At 32.6% G+C, this 23,916-nt stretch overlaps 1 protein-coding gene across 3 annotated transcripts in view; it reads right to left on the bottom strand.

Annotated features, from left to right (window-relative positions):
- Positions 1 to 23,916, bottom strand: part of POT1 (protection of telomeres 1) — an 80,009-nt gene that overhangs the window by 50,660 nt on the left and 5,433 nt on the right. For all 3 annotated transcript variants that reach the window (XM_029233740.1, XM_029233739.1, XM_029233738.1), the window contains 3 exons: positions 12,038 to 12,151; positions 11,204 to 11,251; positions 9,127 to 9,241 (listed from right to left, as the gene is read on the bottom strand). In XM_029233740.1, the coding sequence (XP_029089573.1) occupies positions 9,127 to 9,241; positions 11,204 to 11,212 (124 nt within the window). In that variant the 5' untranslated portion in view covers positions 11,213 to 11,251; positions 12,038 to 12,151. The remainder of the gene's footprint in view (positions 1 to 9,126; positions 9,242 to 11,203; positions 11,252 to 12,037; positions 12,152 to 23,916) is intronic.

Below are 23,916 nucleotides of genomic sequence, written 5' to 3' on the forward strand. Positions count from 1 at the left end.
TGAAAGAATGCTCAACATCATTAATCATTAGAGAAATGCAAATCAAACCTACAATGAGATATCATCTCACACCAGTCAGAATGGCCATCATCAAAAAATCTACAAACAGTAAATGCTGGAGAGGGTGTGGAGAAAAGGGAACACTCTTGCACTGCTGGTGGGAATGTGAATTGGTTCAGCCACTATGGAGAACAGTATGGAGGTTCCTTAAAAAACTACAAATAGAACTACCATATGACCCAGCAATCCCACTACTGGGCATATACCCTGAGAAAACCAAAATTCAAAAAGAGTCATGTACCAAAATGTTCATTGCAGCTCTATTTACAATAGCCCAGAGATGGAAACAACCTAAGTGCCCATCATCGGATGAATGGATAAAGAAGATGTCGCACATATATACAATGGAATATTACTCAGCCATAAAAAGAAACGAAATTGAGCTATTTGTAATGAGGTGGATAGACCTAGAGTCTGTCATACAGAGTGAAGTAAGTCAGAAAGAAAAAGACAAATACAGTATGCTAACACATATATATGGAATTTAAGAAAAAAAAAATGTCATGAAGAACCTAGGGGTAAGACAGGAATAAAGACACAGACCTACTGGAGAATGGACTTGAGGATATGGGGAGGGGGAAGGGCGAGCTGTGACAGGGCGAGAGAGTGTCATGGACATATATACACTAACAAACGTAAGGTAGATAGCTAGTGGGAAGCAGCCGCATGGCACAGGGATATCGGCTTGGTGCTTTGTGACCTCCTGGAGGGGTGGGATAGGGAGGGTGGGAGGGAGGGAGACGCAAGAAGGAAGAGATATGGGAACATATGTATATGTATAACTGATTCACTTTGTTATAAAGCAGAAACTAACACACCATTGTAAAGCAATTATATCCCAATAAAGATGTTAAAAACAATACCTCTAAACACTTTTTATTCTTAATTTTATATTAAAAAATTTCACTAGCTGGAGATGGGAGTGAAATTAGTCTCTCAGTGGAAAGAGAGAGTCTTCTTCATGACTTTAGAGCCTTATATGGTTTAAAAGTAGCAACAGGTTCAATTATTCAAAGATCGAATCTATTGTGGAAATAGGACAATTAATAACATATTCAGCAGAACTTCAATATACTGGACTAGATATAGCAATGCTTAGCATTTATATGCATTCGAGCTTTCAAACAATTTCACAATAAATTTATAAACATGAACTTAGTATAACGTCATTTTATTTAAGTCTACTACACTTCAGCTTCATTTAAAGGAAAATTTAAAAGCTATGTAAGTATCTCAAATATACAGCATATTATACTTCCAAATGAAAAGTGACACTTGTAGAAATAAAAATACTATGATTAATGTATAAATAATATAAGGAGAATAATTTAAAGTGATAATAATAAAAGTTCAAATGAGAGGCGAACTACTCTAACTTCTAACATATTCCTTTATAGCTAAAACTCATTATACTTCTTCATTAAAATCCAAGCACTAGGACAAGTGACTAGTTCCTCTAGTGAATTAAATGTTATTTTATGAATTTTATATTCATTCTGTTAAGTATTGATAAATTATTAATAATACGTACGTTTAACATTTATCTTACAAAATGCACTAGGGATATATTACACACACACACACACACACACACACACACACCCTTTAAGAACGTGACACCATTTATTCTACCTGTAGGAAAAAAAAAATCACAACTTATGGTAGAGTTTCACATAAATCCTAATCTGATTTCAAATATTTTTAAATCCTGATACCAGTATGTATATGGCAAATGCACCCAATATATTCCTGTAAGGCTTAAAAGTATATTAAAATTATGAATGAAGAAACAAAAAGACTGAGATTAACAAGCAAACTATATTATTACACAGTAAATCAGAATTGAGGATAAAGAATCCTACCAACCCAAACATCCTCAAATATTCATGTAGAGATTGTAGCAAATACTCTGCCTAATGATAAAAAATTGGGCAACATCTAAATAGTCCTCCTTGTTTTTGAGGAGACCTATTGCAGGTCACATATTGGGAGAAGAAAATTCACCTCAGGCTCTCTGTTAGGTGTTGCTCCACGGATCCTTACATAGAGGTATAGAAATTATACATGATTTAAACATGACATTATTTAATAAATGATTCTGAAACAAGGCAGTTACCAACAAAAAGTGAGATCACTGCACACTACATAAAAAACAAAATTCCAGGCAATACATGCAGTTTTAAAAAATATATAATAATAATTTTAAGGAAATATAGGGTAATATTTTTCAGATCTTCTAATAGGTAAGCCTTTCCAAACAAACAAATTATGACTCCACAAGCATTTTAAAGATTTAAATTTCAAAAACTACCAGCACAAAACCAAAATGCTGCGAAAAGCATCTGTAACATAATGACAAAAAAGAGATTATCATTTATATATAAGAAGCTGCCAGAAACCACTGCAAAAGGACAAACAAGCAAACTGAAAAATAAGGAAGAGAATATATTTTGATTTTCTTAATTGATGATACGTAAAGTTGGGAGGGAAATTAATACACTGAAGTAGAAGAAAATCCTAACAATGCAGATGGAAATCAAAGTGATTTGTAACTTGAAAGTAATTTTTGTGAACCTGAATATTACCAGAATCCATTTGACCTGAGAAGTAATGTAACAAAGCATTCCACTGATAGCCACTTGAGATATATTTGTAATAATTCTGAACACATAATCTTTCAAAGACCAATTGCCAACTACATGACAGCTATAGCATATAAATAAAGCTGATTGCATATATAACCAATACAATCTGAACAAGCCAGTTTTACCACATATGGAAACCATAAAATATAGAATTAAAAAAAATTCTTCAAGAATATAAACAAAATGTACACCACAAAAGTATCATAGGTCCTTAATAACGATCCCTAAAAAAGACTGCTACAAGAGCATAAAATTATGCATCAATATATTGCTGACATTCTATTGCTTAAAATTATATTTAAGTCAACTGCTTCAGCACTAGTTCACATTTTCATTATAAACCTGACAACTTTTGTTGCTATTTTCAAACTCTGGAATGTTGGCCTCTTCTTCCTCATCTATCAAAATCCAATTTACCCTTTAAAGTTCAGCTAAAATGCTACATCTCTTAGAAGCTTTTCCCCTGTTAGCATTAATCTCTCTATTCCCACTCGGAAAGCACTTTGCTTATTCCTTTAGTCACAGCATAAGACTGTGCCTTCTATTAGCTAGCTGATTACATTTGGGTCTCCCTCACTTGTAAACTCTCTGAGAGTTATTTTATCTATGGACAACAACCTATGAGTCTATAGAAAACAACTAAGTACAGTACAGTGCTACACAAGGCTAGCAAACACATTTTTTAATTTAATGAATAAAAGAATATAACACGAGTTTCAAGAAAAAATGGGAAAACAGTACTGATTTTATGATTCATGAAAATAATTCAAATTTAAAAACTCATGAAAAATAAGGGTAACATCCTAAATAAACAGGCTAATAATTTTTAGAGGAAAAGATCATGAGAGACAGATTCTTAGGATATGGACAGGAAGCCAAACAGAAGCCTCAAGTTTCATCAAAGAAGTCATTCTTGAATATAAGAAAGCAAGCCACACAAAGGTTCAGTGACAGGGGAAGAAAGATCTTTCTTCACCTTCTTTCTCTAAGTGGAAACCTACTTCCTACTGGCACGGACAGAATAGCTGGAAAACAGTGCTGAAGAGAGGCTTAGCTCACCTTTCCAAATCCTTAAAGAGATAAGTGATGACTAGCTGTGCCCTGGATGCCCTCCATTCCTGAAAGCAAGACAGCCAAGCACTTGAAGATTCTTACCTCACTCAACTAGATATTATCATTTTTTAACCCTTGGGAAATGTAAAACTCTGTGCCTGCCCACAACCTACATCTTATGTAAAAGGTAAATCCATCATTCAACTTTAAAACACACATTCAAAAAGCATGGTACATTTTACAACGAAGATTTTGCCTTACATAGTCAACAATAAAATGGACAAGTAGAGTTTTACAAATTGGGGAAAGACTAAAACCAAAGTGAAATCATGAATAATTATAATCACTGTATTATAATGGTTATCTGCTTAACTATAGACTTTAATTTCTTGAGGGTGGAAACAATTACATAAATCTTTGAATGTCTCATGTCTATAAAATATAACACCTGGCACATAGAAAGTTCTCAATAATTGTTGAATAAATTAGTAAACTGAAAAGCAAAACTGTGTATTTATTTATTTTGTTTTATTAAATGCCATACATTAAGCCAAAATGTATGTTGTAGTTTTGATATTAACTGAATAGTCAAATAAGTGAGTATTAACATACCACAGATCAAGATTTTGCAATCTGAGGCTCAGAGGCAGCAGGGAATGAACTTTGATATTGTATATTTAAGTGTTTAAGCATGCATGTGAATTTTTCTAGGACAGGCTCTATAACTGTCATCACATTTTCATAAAGGTGTAGGACTACAAAAGGGTTAAAAATTTTAAAGATGCGTTATCAATTTTAAAAAATAAAAAATATAAGTAAATATTACATACAATTTTATGTTGTACTAGAAGTTTTAATCTCCCTTTGATGAATCAGAAAGGCTCCTGGATCTTATGGAGTACCAATGAGTCATTAATCATTCAGTAATTAATAAATTCTTTTTCAACCATATTAATGTGGAATATGTGGGAGTTAATTATTATACTTTAAGAAATTAAAAGACACTAACTACATAATCATTAATAGGCAACCAATATTACTCAGGCAAAACAAAAATATTCAAACAATTATGCTACATAACATTAATGCATAAATGGCAAGTCATTCTCATAAGTGAAAATAGTATTTTTACACAGCCAAAATTAGCAATCCAGAGTTAGCTGGAATGTTTAACAGAACAGGAAAAGAAAAAATCCTAGGGCTCTATATCCTATCACTCTATCCTAAGAACTAAAAGTAAGTAAAACAGATAGGAGCTCTTAGAAATCCAATGTTTTGGATACAATTTTAGTAATTTGATTATAATGCTCAGTAAGTAGCTAAAACAGGTGTCCTTTTTCTAAGAAACTGAATAGCGTAAGTCTGCTTGTAGAAACACTGTAACATCCAAAACTGTTCAGTTTAACCAAGCTGCTTTTCTAATATTGAGAATTTTTGATGGGAGGAGGTGTGAAAATAGTTTAGCAACATAGAGCATTCCTGAGGAAAGCTAGGGAGCCACAGGTGATGTGCCACATTATGTGGCATGAAAAGGCTGAGACCTCTAGGGTCTCAAAGTTGGACAGAGAAGAAAATAAAAAAAGAAGTGAACAGTAAAAACCGATGCTATGAATACTCTGACTATTCTCTCCCTTCCTCTGGACTCAAATATTAGGAAGAATAAGCACAAACAGTGTTCTCTCTACTCTTCGCATTTGCTCAGAGTGAGCAGGCATTATGATATTAACCAAGCAAGCAGGACCACATACTATTAACAAGTCTGGATGGGTATGTTTTATGGCCTGCCTCTACTTACCTTATTTAGCAAGAACAGACAATAAGAACAGAGTAAAGGTGTCTCAAGTTTAAAAAAAAATTAAGATACTCCTTAAAATCTGAGACAAAGCTAAAATTAAACTCCTTTATACATGTTATCTAAGAAAAATGCCCAATGTTATCTGTGCAGGGCAAAACACTGCATATGTAGCTCTACCTACCCAGCTCTTCAAAGCAAAAGTAACTGTGAGGCTTTCAGAGAAGATAACTGCTATAAAATCTCAAAATCCCAAGAATGTGGCAATAACCTTGTCTTCCTATATGAAAGAGGCCATATTATATGAAAGAGGCCATATTATATACCCCTGCTGAGTCATGATCAAAATCAATTTTGATGATACGATGATCTTTTAATATATGCTGTTTCCATAATCCTTGAGAAATTCTCAGTTTTCATGATGAGTCTTACCACAGATGAATAAGAACGTGAGCATCGATAGTCCTTTTAAAAACAGGACTGACAGACTTCTGTAAGAATAAAAGCTACAACTCCTCGAAGACTGAAGATAAAGCTTGGGAAATAAAGCATTTGCTACAGAAATAAGATAGCAGTATGCTACAGGTCATGTATAATCATTATTACAGAGGATGAGAGGAAAGTCCTCAAGAAAAATTTTAGTCAAGAAGTAAGGATGCTAAATTGCACCAAATTGCTTCTACTGCATTGAATTTAACATTTATAAAATGAATTTTAATGAAAAATTCTAGCTAATGATATATAAGAGAATCAACTTTTTTCCATCTATCTAAATTTGAGTTGCATAAAGGTAATTTTCCTACACATAACTATTATGTACATCAAGATGTAATATTTAGGTTGTGGCCCTGTATTTGTGAAATAATGTTGCTTTATATAGTACAAAAAAGGCTCAGCTGTGGATTACTCCTGTACATTTATTCTAGTACTTCTCAGTGGTAATACTAATGAAGTTGATTCTTTCCTGAACACGAAAATCAGTGCTATTTGTCTGACTCTCCTGCAGCATGTTGAAGGATAAATTCTATCAACAGAAAAAAATGTAAGTGTAACTAAAATTATAAGACAGATAGTTTTAAAATGTTACCATCTTGGTAGTAGTAAAGACATCTCGCTGTATCTTCAGACATATTTTAGAGTTTCAATGAATATATTCAGAAAAAATTGATGACATTCATTTTAATTTAGTATCTCAGAAGAAATAGAGAAATACATTATCTTTATAATAAAAGTTGGCTTATTACTACTCATGAATTTTTTTATTAAAGGACTGGATCTAACTATAAACATACCTAAGAGATACAGGATACAGAGAATATATAATAAATACTACAGTTTCCCAATGCTTTCATTATACACACATGATTTAATAACATTGTCAGAAGAAAATGATTATGCTATCTAATAACAAACTAAAATTGAGTCATCATAGCTGTTTTAAAAACAGCTATCATTTTATTCTGTAATACTTTCATTTCATGATATTTTTGAAAATAATGTATTTGCTGATTAATTTACTAAAAACTTTCAATGATAAGCATCTGAACCATACCAAGTACAAAAAGTTTTAAAATTATATCTTCTACCAAGTTAGATGAACATTATTACCAGTATTGTAGCTTATTCCTAAATTTGGCAGGCCTATTAAAGCTAGCCAGATAACACTGGCAACTGGAAGAGGACTGCAGTGACTACACTCTACAGGGAATTCACAGAATGGGCAATGTAAAATTCAGGGGAAAAAAATTCGATGATGAGAAGAAACTACTAAGGTGAAAGTATGCATATGTATGTTGAATGGCATGATGGGGTATGGAAAGTAGACTGCAAAAGAGTAAAGTTGAATGAAAATATTTGAGAAATTCAAACACAATTTCTCTGCTTCAACCTTAATGTTTAATTCTTCCCCTCCTACTGAAACAACAGAAATCAGGGTTTTCAATAAAACATCCTTTTGCGGTCTTCAGACTTAGCTACCACCTGTTTCAAACTTCTCATCTCTACATTCAATAGTCTTCACATAGTCACTTGCACATAAACTAAGTCTTTACACATTATCAAAATATTCTGTCAACTATACTCCAACAAAAGTTAAAAATAAATAAAAAAACTGAAGCAAATATGGTAAAATCTGCCCAGTAAATATAATATAGGGGTCATTTAATTATTTTCTGTTATGTTTGACATATTTCATAATGTAAAAAAAATCAAATAATGCTCAAAATAAAATTTTAAAACACACTAAAAAAAAAATGCTGACCACATGAAAATGAGACTTTTCCCCCCCATCCACCCCACCAAAGAGTAAACTTAGAGCTCATGCCACAATAAAATTTGCATATGTATAATTTAATAAATTAAATCTTTAAAAAATATTAACTCACTGAGAACATCTTTGTGTTCCCAGCATGAGCCACAGCAGCTGGCAGGCATACAGTTGATAAAGACAGTATTTCATCAACACCACCACTGTTTCACATTTTTAACATCTCTAAAATATGGTTATATCTTACAATTGACAGTGAAGCATAGCTTTTCTTAATGATACATAAAATAATGATGCCTCTTACAAATGTTGTTGCTTCAAATTAGACTAAACAGAGCAATAAACGTTAAATTTCATTGAACTAAATTAAACCAAGGTGAAAGTGCCTGTCTGTTAACTACATTAACTCTCAGAAAGCTGAAATCCATGTTTTTTTGATTCATTCTTTTACATGTTAGTCTATTTAAAAGCTTACATTTTTATATAGAATAGGTTATATCTCCTTAATTATCTTTAAAAACAACCCAAGTACTATGCCTTTTGACCGGGATGTTTAATCCTTTTCCATTTAAAGTAACTACTGATAGGGAAGAACTTACTCTTGCCATTTTGTTCTTTTCTGTCTGTCTTGTAGCTCTTTTGTCCCTTGTTTCCTCTCTTATGGTCTTCCTTTGTGTTTCATTGATTTTTTTTTTGTCGTGACCTACTCTGATTCCTTTCTCATTTTCTTTTGTGTATCTTCAGTATTTTCTTTTTGGTTACCACAAAATTTACATAAAACACCTTACAGTTATAACTATCTTAAACTGATAAAAAATAAATTTCTATCATATACAAAAGCTCTACACTTTTACTCCCCTCCCCCAACACATACTTTATGTTACCGAGTCACAATTTATATCTTTTTATGTTGTAACCACTAACATATGTTTACAGGTAGCTCTTTTTTATACTTTTGCCTTTTAACTTCTATACAAGATTTAAAATGATTTACATAACAGCATTACATATTCTGTACATGTCTATATATTTACCTTTTCTAGCTTATTCTATACTTTCATAGGCTATTTTATACTTTCATATGCTGTCATGTTGCTGCTTAGCATTCTTTTCTTCATTTATTCTCTACAACTTATAGACTATACTTTATTTTATAAGTAAAAATGGCCCAAAAATTTGCATCAGTATTGTTTGACAATTATAAATCACAATTAAGTTTCTAAGACTTAGAGTACTGAAGGAGCTGTGTTCCTGAACCAATAAAACAGTTCCAGTCCATTAAAATCTTGACCAGTTTTAATAATACCTACCTGTTCCTTTGCTCAGATATGGAGGCTTAAAGAACTTCACAACACCATAGACATTGACAATCATGCCACTCTTAAGTTGATTCAGGGGTGTATATACATAATGTGTGGCTGGAACCTAAAGAAAGACAGTGAATATAAGTATTAAGATTTTAGAACCATGTCATGATCAAATTTGTAAGTTAGCAAACTGATCTGCATTTTTTCCTTCTAAGTGTCTAAAAAGAGACTGTAGCCTGATAGAAGGAGAAATGCACAGCTTATAAAGGTTGCTATATAAACCATCTAGTTTTTCATATAAATAACTTTGATTATAAATGGTGTAATTTGTACACAACTCTAAAAAATGCAGTTTAAGAGACTTTTGTTCTGGTTTTTAACCTTAACTAATATCACTTCAAAACTTGTGGCATATATTTATATTTTTTCCTATACTGCTATGAAGATTTTAATAAGGCCTAAATAAAGCCAGATTTTGATTATAAATGATATAAAGACATTAAACATGGTAATAAAAGAAAAAAAATTTTCTGAAATAACTGTACAGAAGTTTGGAAAGAAAAGGGGAAGTGATTTCACAAGAATGTCTGATGTTAGTAAAACAACCCTGAAAAGGGTTCAGACATCTGGCCCCATCACTCACCCACTTCACTCCCAATTGGAAATAAGGTTACCTATTACACTAAGAGTTAAAATTTTAAAAATCAAATCAAAATGAATTGGTTTTTTCAAGGAAGCTGATCCCTCAGGTCAAACACAAGGTCAGGGCTTCCTTAGAAATCTCATCAAACCATGATGTTAAAAAAAAGTAATGAAAGAAAAACAATGGTCAGCATATGGGACAGAATAGAGACAATAGGTACTCAGCTGACAAACTAACTGGATCCAATATATTATCTTAACAAATATCTCCCTAATGTGGAGATGAATGGGAAGGCCAGCACAACTCAATGACCCTAACCATTATGGTTTTCCAAGTAATGTACTTGTTAATTCACAACCAGCAATCAACATCTTGATTGTAATTTGGCTCTCAATGTAAATAAGCCAGGATGTGTGTGCAGAGCAGCTAAGTTATATTCTAATAGTTCAGAATACCTGAGCTTCCTGAAAAACCATTTTTGCCAAGTTCAGAGGCTCTCTCATTTACTTCTGCCTTACTACAAGTGCATGGATGTAACAAATATTTGAAGTTGACCTATCTATAACAATTTTGAAAAACACTAATATCAGAGTTAAATCATATTTTTAAAAAAGTACATCAATACTTTTATTGGTTACAGTTACCCTAAATAACAAATTTAAGTTATACTATTATGGTAGTATTCAGAATTTAAAACCTGTATCCTGTAGTCACTGTCAACTAGAAGCAAAGTCCTTGAACTCCGTCCAATAGAAACTAAAGGTAGAACATAAAATTTATTTTAAGGAGCCCACGGGTCGCAACTAAGGAGCCCATGTGCCACAACTAAGGAACCTGCCTGTGCAACTAAGGAGCCCACTTGCCATAACTAAACTTTATCAACATATTACCTTCTTTCCAGTTTCACTCAGCTACAAGTAGCTCACCTTTAAAAATGGGAACCTTCCCATTGCTATGAGATGACAAAATTTTATAAAATATTGAAAATATGATTTAAAAGAAAAAGCAAAATGTATCAAAAGTATAATAAAATTCTTTACTTAAAATTACATAATTTGTCAAATCACAATTCAGCACATAATAATCTGTTTAAATATAAGCTGAGGAAAAGCAAAAGAAATGAATTTGTCTAAGATTTAAAAGGAGTAAAAATCCCAGTGTCTTCACACAATAAAACAACTTTTCCATTTTAATTTTCTTGTGTACGTAGCTTCTGCAAAATATCAGCAAACATTCCAGACAACAGATGAACCAGGTATTAATTACCAGGGAAATATATAACTCAAATGTAATATCATTATATATCAAAAAAGTAGAGATTATGTTTTCCCACTGTATTGATACTATTTCAAAATCAGTCTATAAAGTGGGTCAAATACATATATGTATGTGTGTGGGGGGGTGTACATTTCTAAATTAAAATTAATACCATCTTACCAAAGACATTGATTCTGTAGAAAAATCTCTTACGGATTTAACATAAACCTGAAAAAAAAAGAGAGGACTTATTTGTATACAAACATGTCCAATGTGATTACAGACCTTTAATTGTAGTAAAACTACACACTTTATAATATTCCAGTTCACAGAATGGCATAAAGTTATAGCTTACAAATTAAGAGTCGCAGGTACAAAGCTGTCTAAGCTAAGCTTCAGGTTAATTCACCAATTTTAATATCACAGAACCACACCTGGCCCATAAAATGCCCTGTTCAGACAAAAAAATAAAACAAAACAAAACAGGCAGATGTTGGTCTGCAGGCACATAGCTTGACCCAACTCTACTTCTCCACCTGACAGCCTTGACCAAACAGGCAGTCTCCAAAAGTGTATGTGTGTTTGTGTGGGGAGGGGGCGGGGGGTGGTGAAGTGAGAGGGATGAAGACCTTCATAAAGAATGAAATAGGAGGAAATCAGTTTTACCTAAAAAGGGGCACCTGATCAATTTAAGATAAAATCAAGCAGACCATCAAAAGAGGATGACAGTATAACTGCAAAGAATATATTGATCAGGTTTAGAGTGTCTGTGAAGCTTTAAGAATTTCAGAAACAAATAACTATCTTTAAGGGATCCTTCTCTGCTATCTGGAATCATTCTAAATATAAAGCCAAGAAAAGGATTTTTATTTTTTAAACTTAAAATATTTAATTACAATAATTCAGTCAGACTAAGTAGTTTATCTGCAGATACACAGAAATACTACTTCTATTCCATTACTTTAGCTCATTAAAACTACAATATAATTAGAGACTAAAAAGTTGCATACTTACATAAACAGTTGATTTGAAGTCCTCAGATGCTTTCAAAAATAAGCAAAGTTTACCATCTCTGCTTGTAGATGAAGATGCTGACAAAATAACAAATCCGGCCACTGCAATGGTGTCCTATATAGAAAAAAATAATTTAAAAATCATCAAAATACCATAATTCTGAATGCCATATAGATTCTTATTTTTATTACTATGTAAAAACAGGAATCATTTCTATAAAATGAAAAGCCGGTTAGCCTAAACTTGTTTAATGCTTTCTGAATATAAGATTGAGACTACCACCTCCTACAAAAGGGTATCAGCAATGTAGCCACAGATAAGTACAGTGCTCCTCTTAATGGACCAGGAAAATACTACCTAAATCACTTAGAAATTTTTATTTATCTAGTAGGGCCTCAAAAATCAATGTTTATCTCAATTTATGTGAATAAGTGTGCATGAATAAACACAACGAAGAGATAGTGATGAGCCAACAGTATTAAGAATGGAAATTAAATGAAACTAAATCTCTGAGAGACTACATTGAGAAAGACATGTCATTAGCGCAAAAACTCCATATTGTTATAAAACTAACATGAGCATAAAGATCCAGGGTACGAGACATAAATAAGACATTTCCATTTATATACTAATAAGAACAAAGATACTTTCTTTCCACGTAGGTTTATAATAGTAAGAAGAAGCCAATCTCCATTTATTCCTGCCTCTCTCATTCTTTAGTTAAATCTCTTTTCTTATTTTCCAAATACTGGAACATCCACACTTAGTGAGTCTTGTCTTGCTGTATTTTATACACACACACACACACACACACACACACACACATATATTATTATCTTACTCCTCTAATTTTAACACCAAAACCTTAAGATAAACAGAAATTCCTGGGCTTTAGGCAGCTTCCTTCAATAATCTTAATTTCTACCAAACGGAAGTCTTCTGCATTACTGATTTTTATTTTGCACGTATGAGTGTGGTGTCAACCTCCAGGATTCTCTATTTAGATCTGTTAATTAGGCTGTAAGCACCTTGAAGACAAGGGTCATGTCTTATTCTGCTTTGTATTTACAGGTCTTGGCACAAAGTAGGCCCTCCATAAACTATCTGTGAATCAAAGGAAGGATCATAAATTGCCTTTCTAAAATCTCTGGCCCTATCCAGATATTTTAGCTCTGCAAATTTCTGCATTTTATTTTCTTCAGGTGAGACTGCAAACATAATTGTGTCTGTGCTGTTAATGCTAAATAAACACAATTCTTCACAGTTAAGTGGGAGAAAATTTTCCTTCCCACTGAAGATTTTCTATGTTTGTACCATGGTTTAGGCAGTTTTAAAGGGGAATAAAATAAAGAGCAAGAGTGCTTCTGGAATAAATTACTATTATAACTGAAAAATATGCAGTTTTTCCAATTTACCTTTGAACAGTATATTCTGATTTAAATGAAAACTTAAGATTTCAGTCAAAGATGTAAAGTGGTTTAATCAAACTAACACAGGAGAATAAATAGAAGTAGGGAAATCATTGGTCAGTTCTAAATTCTCTTCAAAATACAAAAAATAACCTATCTCATTTTATTTTTTATTTTACTTTAAAATGTCTTAAACATAAATATATGGAAAGATATACACTAAATGAAAGTGTTAGGGGAAGAAATGCATATTTTTCAATTTTTCTGTATAAACCAAACTTAAAGAATAAAAGTATTTCTTTTATGATGGAGAAAACATTTTTAAATAAAGAGAATAAATCATTAAAAGCAAGATATCAGTATTCATAACAAAAATTTTTCAAAAGTCTATTCTAACATTAGCAACAAAACTCAGTAAAAGGTTACAACTTTTCCTCTAGCATACAATCGACAAAATGGAAATAAGAACCAAAAATACTTTTTAAGAACCTACATGCCCGTTGACAGACGAATGGATAAAGAAGATGTGGTACATATATACAATGGAATATTAGCCATAAAAAGGAAATTGGGTCATTTGTAGAGATGTGGATGGATCTAGAGACTGTCCTACGGAGTGAAGTAAGTCAGAAAGAGAAAAACAAATATCGTATATTAACACATATATGTGGAACCTAGAAAAATGGTACAGATGAACCAGTTTGTAGGGCAGAAATAGAGACACAGATTTAGAGAACAAACGTATGGACACCAAGGGGGGAAAGTGGCGGCGGGGGGCAGTGGTGGTGGGATGAATTGGGAGATTGGGATTGACATATATACACTAATATGTATAAAATAGATAACTAATAAGAACCTGCTGTATAAAAAAATAAAATAAAATTCAAAAAAAATAGTTATTGAAAAATTTTTAAGCTACAAAATAAAGCTATAAAAAATAAATGTTCAATTTATTACATTTATTTTTTTAATTTAATTTTACTTTTAATTTTTATTGGAGTATGGTTGATTTACAATGTTAGCTACAGTGTTAGTTAGCAAAGTGAATCAGTTATACATATACATGTATCCACTCTTTTTTAGATTCTTTCCCTATATATGCCATTACAGAGTACTGAGTAGAGTTCCCTGTGCTATACAATAGGTCCTTATTAGTTATCTATTTTATATATAGTAGTGTGTATATTTCCATCCCAAACTCCCAATTTATCCCTCCCAAATTTATATTTATAAACATGAATTTATATTTAATTTACACATATAAATTGCATTGAAGGCCCTCAATGATCTCATCCCAAGTTACTTTGCCTGCTTTATCTCCATATACTTCCATTCAATACAAAATAAATCAGATTCTCTTATATACCCAATGTTTTTCCACATATATTTTTTGCATTTTCTGAGTACCTATCTTTTAAAATCTGGACTGTAAATGCTTCTTCCCTGGGAGGTTTATCTTAGCTTGTACCCCAAAGAAGGAAGAAGGAAAAATAATTCTTCCTTCCTCTGAACTCTCCTATGCCACATTTTAATATTTTTCATGTGTGTTATTTATGAACTTTCTTAATGTTTTTACTGCCCTGAAAACCCTGTAAGATCCTTGGGACTAAGAATGTCTTATCCATCTGAATATCCCACACAAGTGACTAGTGGAGGCTTCTGTTCATAATCAGTGGTCAACAAATATTTGTTGAATAAATTAATCAACACTGGTAGAAACTGAAATACAGATCTAAACAAAAGAGAAAAAAATAAATGGCTTAGGATTCATGTCCCATGAATTTATTAATCATAATGACTTTCAAATTAATTCAAATACACAGAGGATTAGAAACATAAATATATAATAGGCTGTTTTAGCTTGTATAAATTACACTCATTAGATTGAGTTGAAAATGAGATTTAATACACACCGTTCTAAGTTTCTGAGAAGAGCACAGCATACGGAAGCCATTCAAACAAGAATGGGAATTACACAGTTCAGTGGTGAGACTAACGTATTCTGATATGTCAGAGTAGGTGCCTATCTCAGTCTGCTGAAAACAGTATTAGAAAACCAGCTTGAGAAGCATAACCCTGCTGCTAAAAATGATAAGGTTTTAATTGTTATCTTTGCATCAAAGTTATAAAAGTGAAAACACATTTGAAATGAAATCTTTGAAATAACTCGGCATACTCAGATATCAGCAAAGCAGTCATTTCCCTTTTGTCACAGTGCCTTAGATAGATTAAGCCCTCATCATTAGACAATTTTCAGTGTAGCCAACAGGAATATTTCTACCGCAAAAGAGTCGCAGAGAAAATGAGTGAAATCAATACGGGTCTTTTTAACGTAAGTGTTCTTTAAAAATGAACAATTAAAAGGAAAAAAAATCAGACAATTTACTTGCATATAAACAACCATGGTTTTTACATGCTAATATCTCCCAATGAGGAACACAATCAGTGGTGAAATAGGAAGCAAACCAATAGGTAACAAAAATACACAAAACCAGGGTATTAATTTGCTTATTTTTAATGGATAACATACTAAAAATTCTCAAGTCATCACTGAGCAGGAAAAGGGCAAAGAAAATATGAAACAGTTGATAATCCAAAAAGAAAAACTTATCTGACTTTAACAGGCATTAAGTAATTTTTACTATACTGACCTTGCAAATACTGTTAGGTTATCACATCTTAAAACACTGTTAAAGAGTGAAAGGGTACAGGGAAAAACCAGGGACATGATGTCATTGATAGTGCAGTGACTGACAGAAAATGTTTCTTTAGCATAATAAGTGTATTTCATGTGTATTAGCACTTATTGGATCATGTAACACCAAGGACATAATTGGAAGTAATATATGTAATATTAGCATAAAAACCAAAATCTTTAAATGGTCTACAAATCATTTTATGATCTGATGCCCACCCAGCTCACCAGGCACATTTCGTGTGACTCACTCTGGAACTCTGCCTTACTATAATTCCTTAGCATTCCAGGATCCTCACTCAGGGCCTCTGTATATGCTGTTCTCTCTTACTTATCTACTCTCCCCGTACCCCTATGTTCATTCTTTCGGCTACTTTTCTCATTCTGCTACTCAATCTTCTTAGTACATATCATATCTGGATAAAATAATTAATTACATAATAGTTGTTTAATTCCACTCTTCTCCACTGAAAACTATTCCATGAAGGCAAGGTCCATAACTGTCTTATTCAGTTAAAATGTCTCTGACATCGAGCAGACAAAAAACATTCAAAAGTGTTTAGACAACTCAATGAACACCTAAATATATGAATATACACACACAAACACACAGACATTACATAAAATATACCTTCATTAAATCTTAACATAAACTATACAACTACTACAAAACTTACTTCATAGAATCTCAGCATTTTAGAATTGTGAAGGACCTTAGAGTTCGCATAATCAAACACCTTCATCTTTCAGATAAGAAAATAAGGGCCAGAGAGAATAAATGAGCAGTTTAAGGTCACACACAGCTAATTAGTTGTAGACTAAGACAAGAACCCAGATCTCCTGACTTCCATGGTAGGTACTACTCTACCTCCTCTTTCAGAACTAAATCTTATAAGAATGGGAAAAAACGTATTAACAAATGTCTGTAACTTTGACAGTTTTGTGATAAGACCTTTTTTTAAACTTTTAAAATACTTTGGAAAAGTCTTTCCTATTTTGTATCTACATATTAATGTTAAAACTTTCTTTAAATGAAAGTTAAAACTGAAAAAAATGCCTCAGATGGAGGGAATTTCAAGTAGGCCATTTGTATTCCCACAAAATGTACCATTAATCTAGCAAAGCAAAGATGTTTTAGGATTGCTGTATTCAAATACAGAGCTAATCTTAAGGAAACAAGTGACAAAGAAGAAAGGTGTAAGAATCGAGCTATAAAAATTCATTCTTTTTTTTTTTACCCTGTGTATGTCCACATTTATTTTTTATTTTTTAAAAATTTTTTAACATCTTTATTAAAGTATAATTGCTTTACAATAGTGTGTTAGTTTCTGTTTTATAACAAAGTGAATCAGTTATACATATACATATGTTCCCATATCTCTTCCCTCTTGCATCTCTCTCCCTCCCACCCTCCTTATCCCACCCCTCTAGGTGGTCACAAAGCACCCAGCTGATCTCCCTGTGCTATGCGGCTGCTTCCCACTAGCTATCTATTTTCCATTTGGTAGTGTATATATGTCCATGTCACTCTCTCACTTTGTCCCAGCTTACCCTTCCCACCCCTCGTATCCTCAAGTCCATTCTCTAGTAGGTCTGCATGTTTATTCCCGTCTTGCCCCTAGGCTCTTCTGACCTTTTTTCTCTTTCTTTTTTTACTTTTTCTTTTATTTATTTATTTTAATTTTTTTTAAATTTAGATTCCATATATATGTGTTACCATACGGTATTTGTTTTTCTCTTTCTGACTTACTTCACTCTGTATGACAGTCTCTAGGTCCATCCACCTCAAAATAAAAATTCATTCTTTTATGCAAAAAGTTTTACCTTTGATTTGCAACAATCTTTAACCTTAATACTATAAACTCTAAAATAAGTAGCCTAATTAGACCTCCCAAATGATCAACATTCGTGATTTTAAATGCAGAAAGAATTTAAACTAAATTGTGACCTCAGTCTTCACACCATTATATTTTAAAAGGAGAAACCTTGACTTACCATTACCAACATCCTATTATCTGACAAGTACTAATTAGTTGTATGGTTCTATTCTATTTTAATGAATACCTATTTAAAATATATTTCAAAAGCAGAAGACACCTTTCATATCAGTTAGGAAAAATAATAATATCTAATATATCATACAAGTTTTATAGATAAATGTACATGTTTTGCTAACTCATTATATTATAAACCTTTTATATTATTTCTCAGGTAAGAATTTAATAAATACAAGAATGTTAAGGAAGGATAAAGATAAAAACGTATTTAAAATATAAGCAAACAGATCCCTAATATTCAATACGTTGTATTTATTTTTAAAACACTTCTCTAAGACGTCCAAGATACGTTGTGAAATAAAGCAATTTACAAAACATGGATTGTATGATGTCATTTGGTAGAAAATGTACATATATGTTTATATGTATATAAAGATACATGCATACATATGTAAGTATACATATATACACACATATATAAAAGCTGGAAGGATACCAAAAAAAAAAAGACATAGCAGTGGTTTTATCTAATAATGGGAGTGGGTAATGAGAGTGGGTTCAGAGGGAGTGGGGCAGCTTTTGCTTTTCTGGTTATGCCCTTCCATGCTGCTTAAATGCTTTTAAAACCATGGCCACACAAGAAGAACAAAATCTTCTAAGGCAAACATTTCCAAGACCTAATTCAAGTCCACAATATCTCCTTGAGGCAGGACTAAAATACAGTCGTGGAGACAGAGCAGCTTCTGTACTTACTACAAGGTTTGTTTTAGAATAACTGTACTACTGACCATCAGGACAGAGGGTTACTAATGGCTCAAACGATAAACGTATATGGAAGCACTTTGCAATCTGTAAAATTCCATACAAATGTAATATGATATTCTCAATAAAAGATTAGTAATATAATATATAAAAGATTAGTACCATATTTTAGTAAAAGATTCCAAAAACCTGATTAAGCATTAGAAGCTAGCTTTAATAAATGTTTGAAAAATAAACAAATGTGTTTTGTTGCCTAAGCTTAAGTAAACTCTAACACCCTCTTAAGTATGGCCTTTGCTATTGAACTATGTAAAATAAAGGACAGAAAAAGGAACAGAAAAGTAAGTTCTTTAATCTCCTTACATCACTAGAAATTAGAATTTACGATCTCTTTATATCATTTCACTTCAGAACATCCAAACATGCCAGCCAGAAGAGCTCTTTAATTATGAACCCCTCGAAAAACAAACACACACATTCATATGCACACACACATACACAGTCAGAGACACCCAGGACTAATGAGGAGGAAGGAAGTATAAGATAAACAGAGATCCATGCACTAAGGTAAAAAAAACAAATTAATATATGCATAATAAGTGTAATACACACAAACCTCTCTAATAGTAACTCTACCTAGAACACTTCCTCCAAAGATTCTTTTGTATTGTCTTTGTAAAATGTTTCAAAAAATTCTTTAAGAAGATTAAAACATTACATTCATATTAGCACTTGACTCTCATGAACATAAAACTTTTCTAAAAATAATAAATGAAGATTTTTGTAAGATACCAAATTCTAATATCAGATCATTATTATTTCTGTGGAGTTCAATATTAACTCAACTACATACTGTGATAGAATCCTGAAATTGGGCCTTTAAAAAGCAGTTCTTGATGATCATATGTTCATGGATCTCTTTGAGAATGAGGTAAGAGTTACAGATGGCCTCCTCAGAGGGGACAAAAAATACATAAATACATTTACATACACTTTTAGTTGACTGAAGAACCTTCTTTGGCTATCTATACACTGTTGGGGATTCACTGGAGACCCGAGCACCCTAGGGTCTCATCTTCATCTATAAACTATAGGCCCTTTCATAAAAATGAAGCAGGCTTTAGTTTTATTGCCAGTTGACTCTTAAAACAGGATGCTAAGGCCTCTTCCTGATCATGCATTAAAATCAACTTTTCTCCCCTGAAGGAAACTGAAGCAGAGAGTGTAATGTCGTACTTATTAAAATATGTATCAGGAGCGAAGAAAAGAAAGGCAACTTTAATGATCTTAGCAAATTGAAAGGAAGTAGGCTATTATGGCCCAGGTCCTTGAAATCTCTAAAACTGTTAAAAGTGTACTTCTTTACAGAAAGGAAAGAGTTCATCTTAAATAAGAACATGAAACTACATTTCATGTATATTTCAAATATTCTATAACCCATGAAAACTAAATATTACTAATTCAATGTACTATCGCAAATCTTGCCTATGCATACCTAACAGCCTGAAGAATGAGAAAGCTGTTAATACACTGATTTGGGTTTTTATTGGTTTGTTTTGAAGGATGGGCAGCCAGAGAAAATATCTGTTATAACTTAGCATCCACATGCAAATTAGTCATTAAACTGATTTTTTTCATTTTCCCCTATCTCATCAAAGTATTATAATAGAGAAGTTGTTTTCTAGTTCAAGGGAAAAATATGTAAGTTATTTTTCTAAATAAGTGAATCTTTCCCTGTTAAACACCTACTTAGTATTCTCACTTTCATTCCTCTCTCTCCCTCCCTCTCACTCTCATCATTTCTGAAGAATATCTTCCTTAAAAAATGGCATGGGGGCTTCCCTGGTGGTGCAGTGGTTGAGAGTCCACCTGCCGATGCAGGGGACACGGGTTCGTGCCCCGGTCTGTGAAGATCCCACATGCCGCGGAGCGGCTGGGCCCCTGAGCCATGGCCGCTGAGCCTGTGCGTCTGGAGCCTGTGCTCCGCAACGGGAGAGGCCACAACAGTGAGAGGCCCACGTACCCAAAAAAAAAAAAAAAAAAAAAAAAAAGCATGACTTGGGGACTTATTAAACACTGAATTCTTAATAATTCAGAACTGTCATCATAAATATTAATTATTTTAACAAAGCTGAAATAAAGTCATGCCTTTAAGGACAAGAAGAATAATAATAAGGAACAATAACAGGCCTTTACTGGAGCCACCCACAGAAGTGCCTCATCAAAATAGCTATGTAGGGATACTGGATCCTACCCTACCTAAACGGCCTCAAGCAGGTATGATTTTGTGTGTGTGTGTGTGTGTGTGTGTGTGTGTGTGTGTGTGTGTGTGTACACATGCTTTATATACTTTATTTCCTAGTCCCCTTTCTTGATAAGACTGTCGGATAGTACTTTTTTAGTATACTTGCCTCTAGAACTTCACAGTGCCATACCAACCATATTAAAACTATATAGCATTCAAAGTTTTTAAAATTGCATCGAAAATTAGTCTAGTTATGATTCTGAAGAGAAACAGTCTAATGAACTGTCCTAGGAATTTCTGGACATGAATTGCATGGCAACTATTTGATTTCATGAATTGCATGGCAACTCCTATTTGATTTCTTCAAATTGTGAAGTAAGATTTTAAGATATACCACTGACTTAATAACAGCTTTTCACTGAGGAAAAAAATCACTACACTAATTCTTTTCTTTGTTCAAATTATAAATTAAGAAAAAATTAACTGATTTACCACCTCCTTACAGAAACTTAGCAAAAAACTCCTAGGAGAGAACACAGGCAAAACGTTCTCTGACATAAATTGTACAGTTTTCTTAGGTCAGTTCTCCAAACTACAAACACACACACATCTACAACTAATCAATTCTAGGTCAATTCAACAAATGCTTTAGTTTTGGTCTTTATACATCCACAATAGCTTCTGAATTACTGTTAAGGTCTCCTCACTGAGTTGCCTACCTAAAGTCTCCTCCTGGTAGAAGAAAATAAATTTAAAAATAACTTATGAGATAATCAGGGAAATTGGAACACTGACTTGATATTTGATTATATAGAGGAATTACTGTTAAATTATTTAGGCATAATGATGAAATTGTGTTTATTCAAATAGATAGTAAGACACATAGATATACATAGATATGTGTGTATATATACATGAATACATTGATGATATTTCATGGTTTATAAAAGCTGATGTTAATATTTCAGTAGTATAATTGTACTATGGTATGTATTCGTTTGTATATATACATATACACATACACATATAATTTTAGGATGCTTTCTCTTTTACATACGGAAATTTTTAGGGTTTAAATTATATAATTCCTGATATTTGCCTCAAAATAATCTGTGGCAGTAAAATGAAAAGATGAAACAGATGAAATAAGAGCCTGAATGCTGATAACTGAAGTTAGATATTTGGAATATGGACAGTCGTTATACAATTCTTACCACTTATATATATGTTAGAAATTTTTCATAATAAAAAGTTTAAAGACTAACAAATAAAATATTCCACTAAAAAACTAAGTGCCTACTCTTTGATGTTTCTCCCCAAATCCTCCAGGCAGATTCAGTCTATTGAGGCTGCTATTCCAGTTCTATTATAGTTACGACCATTAAATGATTTTCCATTAGGCTAGAGATAGTGGACTCCATAAGGTCAAGCACTGTGTCTTATTCATTTTGGTTTCTCCAGAGCGTACCACAGAGTCAAGCAAAATGTCAGCACTTAATAAATGTTTACTGAACCTAAATGAAAAAAGAGACAGAGTACAGACAATCTCATCTGACTGTGCCATTTTGCAGAAACCATTGTTTTTTCCCACGTCATTTACCTGTTAGTAACAACCATAAATCAAAAAGGATTGAAACCATATATCTAATATTCCTGCAACATCATTATAGAAGTACTGTCTAACTCTGAGCAACTTATTTGGAGACTTATCAATGACTCAACAATGTTTTACAGCTATATGCTTCAATATTGTTTAATTACCAAAACTGGTTTTGCAAATATCTAGAGGATCTCCAATTAACATCAAAGATGTTATGAGATTCTTACAGAAAGTTAATTTTAAATCATTTTAATACACATGCAGAAAAAAATCTGTAAGATTATACACCAAACAGTGGTTAATTTCTGGAGATGTGCTGTCCAATACAGTATCAACTAGCCATATGTGGCTATTTAAATTTAATTAAAATATTATACAAAGTTTAAAATTTAGTTCCTCAGCTGTACTAGCCATATTTTAAGGGCTCATTGGCCAAATATGACTAGTGGCTACCATATTGACAGCACAGATACAGAACATTTCCATCATTGCAAACAGTTCTACTGGATGGTGCTACTGATTTTAGTGTGCTGATCTTGTAACCTGCAACATTGCTAAATTCATGTATTAGCCCTAGTAGCTTTCTTTTGGATTCTTTAAGATTTTCTATATATCAGATCATGTCATCTGAGAAGAGAGATAGTTTTACTTCTTCTTTTACAATTTAGATGTCTTTTATTTCTTTCTTATTTAGTTGCTCTGGCTAGAAGTTCCAGTACAACGTTGAATAACAGTGGTGAAAGCAAGCGTCCTTGTCCTGTTCCTAACCTTGGGGGGAATGCTTTCAGTCTTTCACCACTGAGTATGATGTTAGCTGTAGGTTTTTCATAATTGATCTTTACTATGTTGAGGAGTTCCCTTCTATTCCTAGTTTTCTGAGTGTTTTGATTATGAAAGTGTGTAGAATTTTTCAAATGCCTTTCCTGCATCAATTAAGATGATCGTTTGTGTTTTTTTCCCTTTGCTCTATTACTGTGATATATTACAATGATTGATTTTCTTATGTTGAACCAAACATCATTTCTGGGATAAATCTCCCTTGGTCATTGTGTTTACTCCTTTTAATATGCTGTTGTGTTTGGTTTGGTATTATCTTGTTGGGGATTTAGCAGGCATTTCTTTTTATAACAATTATAGAAAATATTATAAAAATACAGAGTTATAGCTCATT

This window comes from Monodon monoceros, unplaced genomic scaffold (assembly GCF_005190385.1).
Source record: "Monodon monoceros isolate NGI ecotype Baffin Bay Population unplaced genomic scaffold, NGI_Narwhal_1 Super_Scaffold_2, whole genome shotgun sequence".
NCBI lineage: Eukaryota > Metazoa > Chordata > Mammalia > Artiodactyla > Monodontidae > Monodon > Monodon monoceros.